General features: G+C 39.8%; 1 protein-coding gene across 8 annotated transcripts in view; it reads right to left on the reverse strand.

The window, feature by feature from the left end:
- The window catches only part of ORC4 (origin recognition complex subunit 4), a 59,234-nt gene that overhangs the window by 21,296 nt on the left and 19,450 nt on the right, over nt 1-18,488 (reverse strand). For 6 of the 8 annotated variants that reach the window (XM_043505102.1, XM_038422001.2, XM_043505104.1 and 3 more), the window contains exons 2-5: nt 15,834-15,905; nt 10,383-10,459; nt 6,976-7,066; nt 17-92 (exon numbers count right to left, since the gene is read on the reverse strand). In XM_043505102.1, the coding sequence (XP_043361037.1) occupies nt 17-92; nt 6,976-7,066; nt 10,383-10,459; nt 15,834-15,890 (301 nt within the window). In that variant the 5' untranslated portion in view covers nt 15,891-15,905. The remainder of the gene's footprint in view (nt 1-16; nt 93-6,975; nt 7,067-10,382; nt 10,460-15,833; nt 15,906-18,488) is intronic. The other 2 variants (XM_043505108.1, XM_043505107.1) reach the window with 2 other exon arrangements.

Consider the following 18,488-nt stretch of genomic DNA (forward strand, 5'->3'; position numbering starts at 1 on the left):
ATGCAATATTACTTGCCATTTAGATGAACTTGCAAGAGATTCTCTCTCACTTGCTTTACTTCCATGAGCTCTTTTAAGACATGATTTAATAACTAGAAAAAAATAGCATAATTCACATTAAAATACCTCCAGTATATTTTTAAAATTAAAAACAGTAAAAAGAAGAAACTGCAAATAAAACAAGAGGATCAAACATCTACTAAAACTGAAGATACTGCTTTGTGACTGATCGAATCAAACTTTATTAGTTTGGGTTGAGGATACTCAAAAGTATACGAGTACTTCCTGTATTAACTACATTCTTGACATCTAGCATTTGCATCAGAGGAAAAACACTTTCCAAAAAATGTTTTGTTCAGGTTTTTCAATTCAGATCAATGAAACCTTTCTATATGGGGTCATCACTCCTTTTATCTTTAAAAAAGAAAATGCAAGGATCCAGAACTTTGTGGCATGAACGAAACTTTATGAGAAGCATGTTGCTGGCAGGAAAGATGAAATACTGTGGTATTTGGCTAAATTCAAAATTCTAAAACTTTTTTGTTATTTCCATATTTCATGTGTTAAGTGGAGGAGTAGTAGTATCAGTTCTTTGTGGGAGAACAGAATATAAGAGTACTGCCAATAATTTTCAAGTTACAACATGCAGACTATTTTGTAGCTGCACATGAAAATCCAATAATGGAAAAAAGCCTTTTAAAAGATTCTAAAATGGTAGCTCTAGCGTTTTCATTTAGTAGATTCAGTAGCACCCAAAGGCCCCAATCAGGATTGGGCCCCATTGTGCTCGATGCTGTACAAGACACAAAAGTAGTTAAGGTCCTTACCTTGAAGAGTGGAAAATGTTACTAAAGACATCTCTCTCTCTCTCTCACACACACACACACACACACACACACACACCCGTTGCATCTTACACACTAAGATGGGAAAGGGTGCACGAAGTTAACGGCACATGCAATGACAAATCAATAATGTGCATAACTCAATGGTTCCAAAGAACAACTTTTTTAAAAAGTCACCATTTTAAAGACCTCTGTGCTTTCAATTTTCTACACAGCCCTTGGCAAAAACTGTCCTTAAACATAAGTATTTTTAGATTCTAGTATGAATTTGATATTTATTCATTACTTCTCCCCCATTGCCTCCTCTATCCAACATCATTAGTTCCTTTTAAACATAAATCCAACTTCCTCTCCACTAGTATAGCTCTCCTGAAAACCCACTTCTTCCCTTTCACCTTCAAGAAGCTAACTAAATACACTTACACATTTCATTTGTCTTATGAATTAACTGCACACATACATAGCCAAAATGGGTTATATACTGGGAAAAGGATCACAAGAACACTGAAGCTGGAAATTGTTGTGGTGAGGAAGAGAAAATTTTTAGAGTCTTTAATTGTAGAAAGCCCCAAGACACATAATTTAGACATTTGTCTGTCACGACTACAATCCCTTTCCTCCATCTTGTAGCCCATAGGATTATTTTGCTAACTATTATCTCCTACTAATCCAGCCAGCAGTATCAATTAATATGTTTCTTTTCTGAAATTAATCCATTTAATTCTTATATTTTATCAGTATTAATTCCTTGGAATTTAGGATATGTTGAGGCATGTATTTCCTAATGAGAAGTTTTGCTGAAATGCAAGAAGCCTATAGGCCTGTAAGATCCAGTAAGATCCGCAATATAGCGAAAAGTATGATCAGTTATAAATATGTCAGCATAAAAGCTGGCAACCTTTGGCACAGATAAGAATGGTCCCTGCACTTTGGGGAACCAAAGGGAGGAACTATCCACATCACAATCACATGTTTATCCAGCTTCTTCAACCGGTTGGTAACTGCAGGGTGTACCACAACTTGGAGGTCATCAAGAGAGCCTAGGTTAGCAATTTTGGAATGAGATAATCCTTATTAATATATTTAGAAAGAAAGTGTTATAACCCACTAACCTATAGAAGAAGGGTACCCATAAATTTCTTAGGGTACGGAAATAAGATCTGGGTATAGTACATTGGGCCTGAATTACATAAGTCAGGATCCTATAAAATACCCTGCAAGAGATTCAATAGTCAGTCTTTAGGGATAGCTTTAGGGATAAATTCCGCTCTTCTAAATTCTAAGCTCTATCTATTCTATCTTCTATCATGCTATCAGCTCAGCTTATGCAGTATAGTATAACTACTCAACATTCCTAACCATTGGGGAAGCCAGCACCATCGCATCATCGGGCATGCCAGGAGTGAGGCTGGTCCTTCACCTTCTATTACCGGGTCCTCAAGGAAGGGTGTGAGTATGCTAGGTTAAGGTACTTATAATAGAGATTTCATTTCTTATTTTTATGTTAATTTCAATAAAGGTTTTATCAATTTGGTATTGTCCTCAGTGTACATGTTCTTGCCAAGCACCCCGAGAATCCTCTCCCAATATAGAACTCTGAGTTCTTAAACTCTGTAGTCTGCATTGGATAAGAACCTATAAATCTTCTGGTCGGTTGCGATCAATGGCAAGCCATAATCACTAACCCATCGAATTCAGGTCAACAATCTCAGTCTGTCCTTCACATGGTCTGCTTTGTGGGGTATGATCTCTATTTTAGGGCTGCTCTACGCCGAGTTTTTGTACTAGCAACATTTAGCATACTTTCAATTCTGAAGAGTGAGAGCCCAATAATATTGGAAGAATACTACTATTTAGCACTTCAAAAAGTGCAGTAGACAAAACCATCGACATGTTAGTACAAGCACTTTTATGTAGTGAAATGTTTGTCAATGTCTCCATCACAAAGCCATCTGTTAAAGGCCTTTAAAAAAAAAAAAAAGCACTTTAATTGTTAACCATACTAATTTTTTTTTAATGTTACTACTATGAAAATTCTTCAGCTATTTTATAGCTTACCAGTTTGAGACAATTTTTATATTACAAAAGGTAAGTTTTTTAGCTAAAAGGTTACAGACAGTTTATAACAAATATATAATATAGCCTTTTAAGCTTTGTTATTCAGTTTGGTAAAAATGTAAATGCATGTACATAGCAATCACTTAAGTGTTACTCCGTATACTCTGACTAAAGGCTCCCTTTGAACAAGGTGACATGATATACGGTACAGGAAAAGCACCTATTAAGTATGTACTTTAATCAAGTCCCATAACCAGAATCACTATACTCTAGTCCATTATGTCAGCATTTTACAGGTAATGGAAGTTGCTTACACACTTAAATTAGGCTCTAACAGATCCTGATCCCAACAGAGGAGCCATAATTAGCGTAGGCTTCAGAGTAGCAGCCATGTTAGTCTGTATTCGCAAAAAGATAACGAGGACTTGTGGCACCTTAGAGACTAACAAATTTTTTTGAGCATAAGCTTTCGTGAGCTACAGCTCACTTCATCGGATGCATCCCATGAAGTGAGCTATAATTAGTGTATTGTATGTGTAGGGTGACAAATCAAAAGTTACTTATGCTACCCAAAGTAACTGTTTTTTTGCGATGTTATAATCAGTTTAGGTGCCATTGCAGGTGAGCATGCACCTCACATGCATGAGGCTGGAGTTTTTTGCATAGCAGTCTGTCAAGGACATCCACACACCCTGTGCCTTTTTATGCTCCTGTGCAAGGGCATAAAGGATGGAGTGGCTGCAACTCTCCATCAGATCCCTCACAATTCAAAAGCACAGGTTAGCTAAGGACTCAAAGCAGGGATGGAGGGAAGGTCATGGGATCCACAGTGACAACATCTCAAAGAACCATGCAGTTCTGTGGGAGTTGAGAGTAATGGGGTCATCCTTTCCCATACAAGGAATGTGCACTTCATAGTGCTTGATAATTTGTAAGTGAAACAAGTGTTCGTCTTCTTGCCAAAAAAGATCAAGTTTTCTCAGATCCTTGTCCTTGAGCTGACTGGTTTTTTTCGTACTGCTAACAAGCACCTTGGTGTAGGGTGCGCACACAACTGCTCAACCATCTTCAGTGGCATTTCCACCTCTTCTCTGCAGGAGGTTGAGGGGGGCAAGGCCAGTGCATGCCAAATATTCCATCGTAGGCTCCATCAAGCCCTTACTGATGGATAGGGCTATTCTTGTGGGACGGCAGAACTTAAGATGTCAAATGGTTTCAATATCCAAGGTATCCACAGTGACTGCCTCACTGGGGGAGGAAGAAGATTCTTGGGGAGGGGAGGGAAGCTGGTGTGTCTCCCCCAGGCTTGTTCTGGCAGTTTACCCAGCTGCTTTTCTGGTTCTGGCAAAGGGAGCCTATTGACGCCAAGGAGAACTGGTAATCACCTCCTCCTAATGAAGATACGTGACGGGGCACAACTCTGGGACCAGTGAGATAGCAATCGCCATCAAGGCCAATAGGGCCACGATGGCATATTGTACAGGTGTTGGCCAGATTGTGGGTAACCCATACACTGCCAGTCTTATAACAGCAATAGTACTGGGCACCCTTAAGATGGTGTTCCATCTCTCCTGTCTCCAGCAAAGCCCCCTCCTAAAAAGAGACTAGAATGGCCTGATGAGGGGTAGAACGCCTCTAGGACAAGCAATGCCATCAGGCACACTTCCTATGAAGATCAGTAGTAATGATGTTAGTGCCAGGAAGAAAAGCAAAGATGAATCCTCAAAGGCAAACCCCTGCATCTAGAGTGGTTCCTCAGTCAGTGCTGTTACCAAAGCCCAAGTCTCTGACCTTATTGGGTGCTGGTGCTGTTACCATCTCTGAAGCTGAATGGCCTTGAACTACCACCCTTGGACTGAGTCCTCCTTCTGAGGAAGACGTTATGTCAAGCACTATTGTAAACACAGCCCTGTGCACATACCTGATGCAGAGTGTTTTGGGTCATTGTCCTAGAGCCAGCAATAAAGACATCAGCATTGATGTCATTGGTATAGAGAACATATCCAACGGTGCCATGATTCCTTGTGCTGATTCAACTGCTTTCTTTGATCTCTTCTGCTGCTGAAAGTGGAGGTGTACCTAGTTTCTGGTGCACTATCAGAGGAAAGTTCCAGACAGGATGACATTTCTTCCTCTAGATCTGAGGCTACCTTCAGTGGATTGTTCCAAGAGATGCAATTTGAGCCTTGTGTCCCTTGATTTCTGAGAGCACAAGGAAAAGAAGCGTTCACTGGGGATAAGAGCTTCCCCAAGGCAGAAGAGACACAGATTGTGTTCATCAGGGCATTAGACAGTAACACAGAGCAGGATTTAAACTTTGAAGGCTTAGAGTTTGCCATATTTTAACCATTGTACAACTTTGTCCTGCTGTACAGGGGTGCACAAACAGGTCTGCAGAGGGTTTCCCCCATCATGTCTGGGCTTTTTTGGAATGTCCAACTAAAATGAGGAACTTTATAAAGTAAATTAAGCAGTGATGAGTGTTTTAGATAAATCTGGAGCTTAGACAAAAATCCAAGTGGGTCAGACACAATCCAGGTTCCGTACTGCTACCACAGGTAGTAAGAGGGAATGGAGGGAGAGTCAGGGCCACTTTACCTTTATGCCCTTGCATTGGAGCACAAGGTGCATACGCAACCCACGTGGACACGGATAAGCAAAAAAGATTCCGGCCTCTCACACAGTGCACATGTGCCTACAGTGGGATCCACACTGACAACTCTAAGTAGAGCTGCAATGACTTCAGTGGAAACAAGTCTGAGTTACAGATTTTTATACAGACAGCAAGGAGCTTCACAGACAAGAATGAAAAACAGTTAAAGCAAATTGAAACTTCATAAAGCATGACCAGCTTCCAATGATGAAAATTCCCATTTTTTGGTAGGAAAAAACCCTCAGTTTTTAAAGGGAAAAGTCAGTTGAGTAGCAGGTCAAACATCAATGCAGCCACTCAAAGCCAGATCAGAGAAACACCACTAACGCAGCAACACAAGTTACCTCTCTTCCTCACTATGATGAATTAAGAGCCTACAGTTTGAGGTAAGAGAAGCCTATAATGCCTAAGGGCTGGTACATTCTGCTGGTGGGACAGCGTAGCATTCAGAGAATTTCAAGAGAAGTTTCTGCCAGTCACACTAGGACTCTGTTATACTTTGTCACAGGGTGGATGCACATTTAAAGGAAAATGGGTCTCAGCCCCAGCTGTGATACAAGTTCACCTTTCCACAGAAGGGAGGGATCATATAATTCGATCAGGCCTCTGGGATAAGAAAGAAGCCCAGGTGGACAGAGACAGACACTTCAACAAAGGGAGCATGGAGAAGGCTGCAAAGTAGCAAGGCTCCTGCAGGAGACCAAGATACCAGGGGAGAGCAAAAGAGGGGGTTTGCCTGATGACCTCTCTGAGCCAGAGAGAAGACAAATCAAGGAGGGAAGGATAGAGTGGGAGTGGCTGTTTGAAGAACAGGGAAGGACTCCTGCTAGAAAGGGCTGGCAATGGCTGCTGGATAAAGGGCAGATTGGAATGAAGGTGCCAGAGCGAGTATGAGCTTCTGTTACAGTGATGACTTTACTTTGGGCACTGAGTGTTCTGTACTGTTTGTTAGTAAACCAGCCCCAACCAAGAGTAGCATTAGCCAGAAGAAAGCTTGGAGGATTATTTCCAAGACCCCTGAGAGAGAAACTGAAGCGGGGTGTTTGCAGAGCCACCCTATACCACAAGGGGGCAAGCTGGAGACAGCATTCCTGTTACATGCTTTGTGAACAGCACAAAGTCTGACTGAAATATGAAATTCTTGTATTTGAACTACAGACATCTGAATATTTATAATTTCCAAAAGAAAGAAAAATTTAAAGTAAGGTTTTTCTTTTGATGGCTTCATGAATACATCTCCTGAAAGGCTCATAAAAAAAAGCATTAGCAAAACAAGGTATCTTTAAAAATAAAACCCCACAAAGATAAGAAGTGATCAAAAGCCAAACTCTGCTGTGGTATAACTTCAGGGACACCAATGGAGTTGCAGCCATTTACACCAGGGTCCAAATTGAATCAACTTGTATTAAGAGCTTTTACCATAGTCTTTCCTGATCCCCGGGGGCCAATAATGAGTGCAGAGTTACTTTCTCCATGGATAGTAGTTCGTTTCAGCAGCTCCAGTAGATGTCTATAATGACAATGACAGTAAGTTAAAACTTTAGGAACAGGAGTATTTCCTGTAGCTGTAGAAGAAGCCTAACACAGGATGGCCAGTTAACTGCAATCACAGTAACATCCACTGGGTGCAAAATGTAATACAATCCAAGAAAAAAAGATGATTAGACTCAGATTTCATAAACATTAAAAATGTGTGTTATAAAAGTATCACTAGCTCTTTAAAAGTCTTCTAAATACCATGTTAGGTACCACTATGCCACACATGGAAGGCAAATTTCAGAGAAAAATTATTACATTCATTTCTTAGCTCCTTCCTTCAAATAGGAAAGGAACTAACCTCAATTAGTATTAAGACTTTTAAACAGCAACAGGTTGACAAACAAATGGTGTTACAACAACAAAAGGGAGAGAGAAAAAATGCTTCAAAATGTGTCAGCTAAGAGACCATTAGGACAGATGTGGAATCACTGACTAAGTAATTTTAACCAACTGATTACCCGTACTAAGCTTCTGATGTATTCACTGAAACTCAGGGTGTTTAAACTAAAGCATAGGTGAACTTTGACAGAACTTAAGTTTACAATGAAATTACAGAAAATAAAAATGGTTAGAATAGTGTTCAAAGTTTAAGTGAATCGATTAGGCATAGAATGTTAGAATTTAAGTAGAAACAGGAAGTCATTTATCAAAGTGGTAAACTTATTCTATATTATTCTAGTACAAATACGGAACTATGGATTCTTCACACAGGTTTTTATTAATGTGTTACTCAAATTTCACACCAATCTAGAGTTATGGGAATGTTACTTGGAGTTCAGACAAAAATACTTCTTGTTAGAAATTTAAACAATTACTGAACTACTAAGCGGTCAGTTCCAGATGCCCTTTCTTAAGCCAAAGCTATTTCTCTTTAGGGTATCTTTACTGTATATTAAGATAATGTAAGTGATTCATTGAAGTGTTACTGTAAAACACTGAAATGGTTGTAGAGAGATTCTAGTAACTACAAGGGCTTTTTCAGTTCTCTGCCATAACTGAGGAATGAAAAAACTGTCTTGCTCACTTCCAGTTTTTCATCACGTTGCCTCTCCCCAGCGTAACAACATCAGTGCCACTTTTGTTGCTGTGGAGGTCATCCCCTGCGATTGGTAATTTTTTTTTTTTTTTTTAAAAAGACCCCAAAAGCATATGGAAGGGGTCCACATGAGATTTCTTTTTTCTAACAATGAGGATCAGGTTTTATATTCTACATTTATTTCACCTCAAAACTGAATTCATTCAGTGAAGAATGTGTGCACAACATTTGTTTTATTCATTTTTTTTTTAAAAGTGTCAGAATATGCCTTTTATAGTAGGAACACTAATTTTCTTACATTGACAATGGGGAAAAAAAGAGAAAAGAATGGGAGTTAATGTTAACAACTTAATCTTCCATTGAGAGGGAAGAATACACTTGGAAGAAAAGAGAAAAAAGTAACTCTTACACAATCTTGGATGTCTTTCAGCAATGAGTGATCAATATTCAAAATAAATTCTTCATTATCAAAAGAGGAAGAGAATAAATGTTAATAATATAAGATCAGCCATACAGGGTCAGATGAAAGATTCATCTAGCCCAGTATCCTGTCTTGTGACAGCAGCCAATGCCAGGTGTCCCACAGGGAATGAACAGAGCAGGTAATCATCAAGTGATCCATCCCATCACCCATTCCCAGCTTCTGGCAAACAAAGGCTAGGGACACCATCCCTGCCTATCAGCCATTGATGGACCTATCCTCCATGAACTTACCTAGTTCTTTTTTGAACCTTGTTATAGTCTTGGCCTTCACAACATCCTCTGGCAAGGAGTTCCATGGGTTAACTGTGCATTGTGTGAAAAAATATCTCCTTTTGATTGTTTTAAACCTGCTGCCTATTAATTTCATTTGGTGACCCCTAGTTCTTGTATTATGATAAGGAGTAAATAACACTTATTTATTTTCTCTACACCAGTCATGATTTTATAGCCCTCTATCCTATCTCCCCTTAGTTGTCTCTTTTCCAAGCTGAAAAGTCCAACTCTTATTAATCTCTCCTCATATGGAAGCTGTTCCATACCCCAAATCATTTTTGTTGCCCTTTTCTGAACATTTTCCAATTCCAATATATCTTTTTTGAGATGGGGTGACCACATCTGCATGCAGTATTCAAGATGTGGGTGAACCATGGATTTAGAGAGGCAATATGATATTATCTGTTTTATAATCTAGCTCTTTCTTAATGATTCCTAACATTCTGTTCGCTTTTTTGACTGCTACTGTACATGGAGTGGATGTTTTCAGAGAGCTATCCACAATGATTCCAAGATCTCTTTCTTGAGTGGTAGCAGCTAATTAGACCCCATCATTTTATATGTATAGTTGGGATTATGTTTTCCAATGTGCATTACTTTGCATTGAATTTCATCTGCCATTTTGTTACCCAGTTTTGAGAGATCTTTTTGTAGCTCTTTGCAGTCTGCCTGGGACTTAATTATCTTGAGTAGTTTTGCAAATTTTGTCACCTCACTGTTTACCCCTTTTTCCAGATCATTTATGAATATGTTGAATAGGACTGGCCCAGTACAGACCCTGGGGGACACCACTATTTATCTCTCGCCATGTTATTTTTTGGAGTCCTAATTTATACTAGCAAATGTTTCAATATTAGTTCCTGTAACAGGGTCACTCACCCCTTAAGGCTGGAGCTAACCACCCCGATTACAGAATAATAAACCACTTCTAGGCGAGATCAGGGTGACTGCTCTATAAAGAGCAGCAGGTGGCTGCAGTGAAGGGGAGAATAGTCAGGAACTAGACTGCTAGGGCTGGGCAGGTTCTAGCAGAAACTCCTCGCAGTGTTCTGACAAAGCAAGAAAGGCTCTAGGCAGGAAGATACAAATCAAGGTCTCTCAACTTTTGGATAGACTTAAACTAATAAACATTCAAAAATTTAAATAAAGAACAACCTGAGAAGGGATGGGAATGGACAAAATGTGGGAGTTTCTTGAACATACATGAGAAAAATTCAGCCCCGAAGGTGATTTTCTTTTAGAAGTTTATACACCATGAAAAACAGGAATGCAAGTCTTTCTAATAATCTAATTTTAAAACAAAGTTTAAATGAGTTTAATGAGCTCTACTAAAGTTTTAAGAAGCTGCTTCTTTTAAGTGCATTTTAAAATCACTGCTTAACAGAAAAAAGATCAAAGGCATAACAGGCCCTGTACAAATCAGAATGTTCTATGTTTAAACTGAGGTCAAAATATTAAAGGAGCTGCCCACAAAGTTATGAAGCTGCTTACTCACTTGTACTGAAGTTGAACCCCAAACAGTTTTCCATTAGGGCACTGGTGACAAAATCTTTCACGTAAAATTCTCTGTACCTATTGAGATAAAGCAAGATTGGCACAAAATACTTAATGCCTGTAACACGGAGACATATACTAGCACCCTTAGTCAACTTTGCTGGATTAGTTATTTGTGCTATAGCAACTTGGGCATCATGCAATGAAACCGACTCAAACTGTCAATGCACACGTTAGCTGTCACTAAGGCCACAGAGTGGAAACCAATCATGGTACATAGTCTTTAGTGACACAGTCAGAGACCAGGAGCAGAGAAGACAAAAAGATAATCTATCCAAGAGAGAAAAGCAATGTTATTTCTGCAGGGCGTCCGTCTCTAGTGCCCTGATATTCTGTTGTTGCTTCTCTCCTCGCCCCAAAAATGCATAATGTAGCACTCATTGCCACCCTGGATTAGACCATTAGACCAGTGGTCCCTCTAATCCTGTGTTCTATCTCTGACAGTACCCTGTAATACAGGAAGGTGCAAAAAAAAACTCATTGTACACAGTTAAAGAATAAATATGCTTAAAGCTGAAGTTTCTTCCAAAGAACTGAGGAGTGAGGGTTTATACTACATTATATAACACACTATTTTTGCTATGTAATGCATGTTAAAAGAATGTTATTCAAGCTGAAAGCTGAAGCACTCAAGATTAGAAACTGACAAATTTACAGTTGCCCGTGCAACTTAATTCTGCCTCCTTATTCATCCATTTTGTGCAGATACACTGTGTCGGGGGGGGAATAGCATGGGATCATGTCATTAAAACTGTATCTTAAGGCATACAACATAAACCTCACACATTTATCACTGGTAGATTTTGAAGCCTCAATCTTCAGCACTGAAGCTGAGCCTTCTACTACTTGAACTACAGGACATAAGCTACAATAGAAAGCTATTACCCCATGAGAGGTACAGGAACCTGCGATATGGAGATGGTCAGGGACACCTCAACCCAGTTCTTCTCTCCCACTTATCCTGACACTACAATGGCTCTGACAGCTTCCTGGCCTCCCCAGGGCAATGCATGCTGCTGCTTTTGCAGTAGCGTGGACCTGACCTTAGAAAGTCCATGTCTAGCATCATGACAAAGTTTTTCCTGACGAATTCAAACAAGAGGGGGAAAAAATGACTTTCCTCATCAGAATGGGAGCAGAATTTGACAGACTGAAGAAGAGTTGCTTCTTTAACCGGAGGACTTACTTCCTTGTGAATTTCAAAGGCCTGTTGCAAAGACTGGAAGCGTTAAAGCTTCTTAAAAAAAAAAAAAACTTTCCAAGAATCTTTTATAATGGCAAGCGTTATGACAACCTAAATACAAGGGCAACCACTAGCTCTCCCAGTAATATAATATGTAATCCTAGTGTACCTGAGTTTCATCCATAATCTAAACCTTTTTAAAAAAAATCCTATTAAGCTCTTCTTCATAATTTTATTTTGGAGCAATGAGTTCCACAGACTAATTACACATTATGAACTAGTATTCCCTTTTTAGCAGCGATAAGTGTGTTGCCTTTCAATTTAACTAATGCCCCTTTTAGTCTGTATTCTGAAGAAGGGTAAGTAGAAGCATTTGATAGTGAGTTACCTTCTTTAAACTAGTAGTTGTGTCATTCGCTATCAGATCCGTTTATCCTTCTCTCTAAACTGAGCATCCCAAGTCTTTCAACATGAAAAGATTTCATATCTTTTTATCCCTCTTCTCTTATTGAATCCTCCTCTATTTCTACTTACTCTTTTGAGATTGTATCCAGAACAAAATGCATTACTGCTAGTGAGGGAGTACCAGAGATACAAAAACAAAAAAACCCACAAACCCTAGCTCATCTTCAATTTTACCCCGACAGTCTGGCATATACCACCAATTCTTTCAAGCTTTCCATTTCTTACTTCTTTTTGTTCGTAGTATTCTCAACTTCCATGTCATTTTATAGGCTTTGTTTGGGTGAATTCCCCCACCCCCAGAAGAGCAGGAGTACAGCTGGAAAAGTATCTTGCAATTTAACCAAACTTTCTTGCCTTCCTTGATCTTCATTTTAACAGTATGCATAATTTCTGTGACAAGGTATGCTCAAGTATAAATGCATAATTGCTTCAAGTTGCAGTCTGAGATGGAGTCAGCTATTCTCAATGACAACTGATAGAGACTATCAAAAAAAGAATTTGCACACATCTCTCAGAATGCAAGAAGTTGGCTTGGTCAAGTTAGCCAAGAATGTGAACCATTTTCCATACATTGGCAGCCACCTCTCCCAAACAGCCAGCATTGACAAAGAAATTGAATACAGGAGCTGCTATGTCAGCATATTTTAGACTCAAATGAGTCTTCAACAACAGGAATCTACAAACAAGTATCAAGACCTTGGTTTACAAGGCAGTTGTCATTCCCCACCCTTCTCTATTGGTGTGAGACTGGGTTAACAGACGACATCTCAAGCAGCTGGAGAGGTTCCAGCAGGGCTGTCTCAGAAGGATTCTCATTGTCAGTTGGGAAGACGGATGCACTAATATCAGCGTTCTCTCTGCAGCCAACATCAGCAGTATAGAAGCGCAAGTCATGAAATACCAACTCCAGTGGGCTGGCCACTGTGTACGTATGCTGATACTCGCCTCCTGAAGCAAGTACTCTTCTCTCAGTTAAGTCAGTGGAAGCGTTTCAAAGACATACCGAAAGTACATCTTAAAAAGGGAAGCATCAACCCAACTAACTGGGAGGACTTGGTGCGGAACAGAACACAGTGGTGCCACACCATACACCAAGCCACAGCTCACTTTGAGAACAGATGTGCTCATGAGACAGAGAAGCGACAAAGGAGGAGAAAAAAGGGCACAACACTCCAGGCAACAATTATGTCCCCTGCAAGACTGTTACTTCTGTGGGAAAACCGGCAGGGCAAGAATTGGGCTCCTCGGCCACTTAAAAACTCACCAATTAACCCACCTTGGGAGACGACATCCTCGCATAGAGGGATAGCTGAAGAAGCTGCCAAGAATGGCACTATAAAGATGTTTCCTGAGGGCTGTTATGCTCCTAACTTTTAGGAATGGTCTGTCTAGCAGTAGCCAGGCCTACAGACAGGTACACATACTTAAAAAGGAATGTCCTACTGAGTAAAGAGTAAACTTTCATGTGCATGTGGGCAATGGGGAGGTACAGTTGCATATTTATAGATGTTAAGTAGTCGTAAGGATTGTGGGCTCCCCCAAGATGACCTGAGGATCTTCATTTTGAAGGTATGACAAAAAAAATGAATTTGGAAGAAGGGCTGTAGAGATAGTTGAAAAAAACAAAAAACAAAAAACAAAAAAATAGACTCCGTGGGTATGGACAGAGCTGGAATTATATGAATAGGCTTGAATGAATCTACAATGAAGATTCTTACGCAGTCCTTACCCAAGAATAAAAAACTTGTAAAGCCACCTCTGCAACAGGTGTTTGGGTGAAGCAGGGACAGCAGCATCATAATTTCTCTTGACCTTTGCTGGTTTGGCCAGACTTCAAAAACCTTTCCAAAAGTATGTTTATTAGAACTACCTGTGCTTAACAGAAGATCTACAAGGAGAAGAGTAACAAGAAAGGAATCCAGTAATCTTTATGGAAGATTTCTTGAAATAAGAAGAGTCAGCAAAACCACCAGGCAGAAGACTCTGAGTTTTCTTAAATGTCTGTCAAATTCGTCCCCCAAGCCTAGAGATATCAGCGGTGGGTAGAGCAGATCACTTTTAGTGCCTGGTCCATCAGCAAGAGGGAAGACTTGGTGGTACCTCCAAGATATTAACTTGCTTTCAGAGGGCTACATTAATCATATATTAAGCCTTTTTCAAGGGTTTTCAGTATGGTTAAAGTGATTTTATTCTTCTACTTTGAGAGACTTAGCCAATAGTCTTACTGGTAACATTTTTTTTTTTTTTTTTTACGTTTGCACATCCCATACCACCACACAAACAAAGGAAGTAAATCCCTGACAAGTAAGTTCAGTAGCAAGACCTTGTTATACCTTACATAACATACTAAAGATGTCTGACTACTTATAAAGTGTAATCATGGCGAATAGATGGACAGGGCACATGGTGATGCATCATTCTTGTTTTGCTTGCTTACTTGCAAGTGTGGTATTCAGTAATTGTTCTTCCTGTCCTTAGTACAAATTAGAAATTCTATACTTCTCCCCACCCCTCTTTCATGACTCTTAATGTGAAAATCTGTTATGAATCTAAGCCTCAAAATAATTTGAAACTTACCCAGAGAGCCACTGTTTACAAGTTCCCCAGAGAAGCTTAAAATTATCTTAACAGATTTCTCTATTAGACAAACTGATTATTTACCTGTTTTGAATTAACATAGCTATTTACACAAGTCAAGAGTTGTGAGACAGTGCTTTAAGACAAAAATCTGTTTGTCAGAAAGGTCTGCAGAGTTCTGAGAACTTAGTATTAGCTAGCACAGTAGCATAAGTATTTTAAATATAGTGGCCCTTCTGATAATGAGTGTGAAAGCTGGAATATAGATGTATACTAAAGTGACCTAATTTTATTTTAAAATAGGTCAACAGCAGGATTGAAAGTACAACCAATGGCAAAACTCAGTTTTAATTGCAGTCATTAAGTTCTGGCAACATGTTCATTTTTTTTTTTTTTTTTTTTTTTTTTTTTTTTAAGAAAAACTGAGTCACCCATCTACCATGGAAGACAGTGTATCCATAGCTGAATAGAAACTGAGGCAGCAATACCAGAAATGTAAGAAACCTATTACAATCACTGAATGATTAATACACTAAGTATGTTGAATAATATCTAGACAGTCAATTTGAGGAGTTGAAGGGCACAGGTGTGCAGCTGCAACCTCTTCAGAGAGCTACTGTCCTACTTCACTGGCCCCTCAGTGAAGGAGGAATTTGCCTGGGCTGAGATTCACACTGCACATAGGAAGAGGATAGGATCAGTCAATAACCCCAAACATGTGAATTTGAAGACAGACCAGGATTTGCTATTTACTTACTTGAATGCTTACTTTTATGAAGTGTGATAGACTTGTCAGTGAGCTAATTGTAGACTACCTTCAAAATATGACAAAGTACAGGATTGTCCCTAAGCATTTTTATTATAAAGGATTAAAAATTATTAGACCAATTGTTTGAATACCTATATCTAACAGAGTGAATTATCAAGCGGAAACCTGATGCAGGTACATAACTGATGATGCATGGACATGTACAAAGACATCAGTAATCAAAAGGGATCAAACTTAGGGCCTTCAGGATTGGATAATGCTTGACAAGAGGACTCCCTTAGTTGTTTTGTAGGGGAAGGGTAGAAATTCACTGCAGCCAGAAATTAGAAAAGGTCAGTGTCACCCACCCTACACCTATGAATTAGAGTCACAAAGGAAGATAGAAAAATGTTACCCACCTGTGAGATGCATTCTCCATTTACAGAGCTTGTCTCCTTTGACTTACGTTTACTCATTGCAGTAATTCACATCTTTTAAAAAAAAAAAAAAAAAGGAGATTTTCTTTAAGTTTTGCTTTTTTGTTCAACTGTACACTTGTCAAAAAACAGCAATACGAGATGTTAGCATACTGCACTTAATGCAATACCAAATCAATATTTATGGCAATGTTTACACATTCATAAACTGATTTTTTGAGAAGTCAAGTTTTTCATATCTAACAACATTTTTGGTTACATCATATTACTGGTACAAACTAATAATACTGAAAGAAAGTCTTGCACCATGCCAGCTTCGATGAAGGCTTTGTCTACACAAACACACACTCAAGTTGTATTGATATAATTGTATTAACACGGTTATACCAATACAACCCCAAAGTATGGACAGTAATACCACCATAAAGGTGTTTTACATTAGTATAGCTTATTCCTCTCTCTATATGAGTAAGTGATACCACTATAAAGAATCTTTATCCGGATATGATTGTCCCCCTAGTACACTGCACTAGCATGACTACATCTGCTTAAAAAGGAAGTCATACCACTGACCGTTATACTGGTACAAAACTGGTGTGTAGACCAGGCTAAAGCTTCCTACCAGGAGCCCAACAACCAATTCCATAATAATGAAAAGGAAGGCACTTAGTTGCAATGAAAGACTGAGTTCAACCCACAGCAAAGTGAAAAGCTACAGTGCAGAGAAGTGACTCTCAGTGAGACAGGCTTCAGTAGTAATCGGATAGTGAGCAAAAGGTATGCAAAAACCTTAGAAGAGCTAACAGTTATGGTTATGTTTGAGTGACCAATTTTTAAAAGAAAAATCACTTGAAGAATATTTTGTTCTTCTAGAGAAGGTCAGTTTCTAGCTTCACAGGCAGTTACACATCTATAAGTAAGGATTATTTTTCAACCAAAGAAGCTAGAACAGCTTCATCAAAACCTGTCAGCAGAGGCATGCCACATAATAGGTAAAAGTTGCGTGGAAGAACAAACACGAAAATGTAAAGGTGACATGCAGTTTTTTCCTTTCAGTGATCTTTGAATCCTAATTAGCAAGCGTGATCTGGATCCGTACAGAGATAACCTATTACAATCCATTTAGATAAATTTTACAAGCCTCAGGCTTTTTTTCTAACCCCACGAAGTAAACAAAACTTGCAACAGATGTTCACAGAAGCCTTTGTGGCCCTTGTAACATCTAGGAAGCGAAGGCTTCTTACCCTCTGAAGGAGATTTATGTACAATATAAACTTCAGATTATGATAGGAACTGGAAGGGCATTTTCAACAGAGAAAGGAATAGAAAGCAAAAAAAGTGTTCTTATCCTTACAAAGGGGAACAAATAGGCCAGGACTTTCAGCATAGAGATAGAGACAATCTTAAGGGTTTTTGTTTTGTTTTGTTTTAAATCAGGAAGGCACTCCTGTCTCCAATCTTGCTGGGGCAGTGTAGTGGGCCAGCTGCCCCACTCCAGTAAAACAGGAGTTAAAAGCAGCCAAGCTAGGCTGATTAGGGAAGCAGCCACAGCTGTGGTCAGCTCAATTAGGGCCCAGCTGGCCCTGATATGAGGACTGGGGGCCAGGAGCTGGAGAAGTCTCACTCTAGCCCTGGAGCCGAAAGGGCTAGCTGCCTGGAAGCAAGGTACCTGAGGCAGAGCAGAACACTGCTGGGGAAGGGCAAAGGGAGCTGGGGACCTCCAGACCGGTAAACCCCCAGGCCGCAGGTCTTATTGAAGGCATATGAAAGGTACTGCAGAGGGGAAGCCTGGGGATAGGCAAAGGCAGCAGGTCCTACCCCCTTGCCAATGATGAGTGGCCGTAACAGACTGCAGTCTGCCCCAGTGAAAGGGGGCTAAATGATGACTGATAGTAGCCACTGAGTCAAGATGGGTTTAAAGGGTTGGGGGTTCCCCTGGGTACTCTGGGGTACTGCTGGGGCAGAATCCTGAGGTAAAGGGCACCGGTGTCTGGGAGGGACACGGGGCCAGCAGCAGACGAGACACCAGCCAGCAGAGGATGCTCCGAAAGAGCTAATTCCCAAGATGACCAGCAGGAGGTGCTGCACCAGTGAGTCATTGCATTGCTTCAGGTAGGAAGAAAGTTTACCCTTTAATTGAAGTGCTCTTCCTTAGTATGGTTTACGCTGTTTCAGGAGCAGAGAAATAAGTCTGAAGATTCTGAGTCACCTTTTGGCATAACCAGAACGAAAACAGCAGTAAAACAAGCTAGCTGTCAAGTGATGCCCAGCATCAAAATTAGACTGTCTTCTCAGTGCTGATCTTGGACTCCTCCTGTGTTGAGGATATGAACATCTCCCCACAATGAAACCACATCATTTGACCCTACCAAGAGTGGAAAAAGGTCATACCCAAGTCCTGAAATGTGTCAATTAAAACTCCTTTAATGATTTGAGATAAGGTGAGCGAGATACCATCTTCTATTGGCCCAACTTCTATTGGTGAAAGAGAAGCTTTTCAGCTCTTCTTCAGGTCTGGGAAAAGCACTCAGACCATCACAACTAAGTACAAGGTGGAACAGATTGTTTAGCATAATTAGTTAACACACATTCTAAGAGCATTCAAGGTGAAGTGGCCTGTTAACACCTAGCCAGTCA

Source organism: Dermochelys coriacea, chromosome 11 (genome assembly GCF_009764565.3).
Source record: "Dermochelys coriacea isolate rDerCor1 chromosome 11, rDerCor1.pri.v4, whole genome shotgun sequence".
Taxonomy (NCBI): Eukaryota; Metazoa; Chordata; order Testudines; family Dermochelyidae; genus Dermochelys; species Dermochelys coriacea.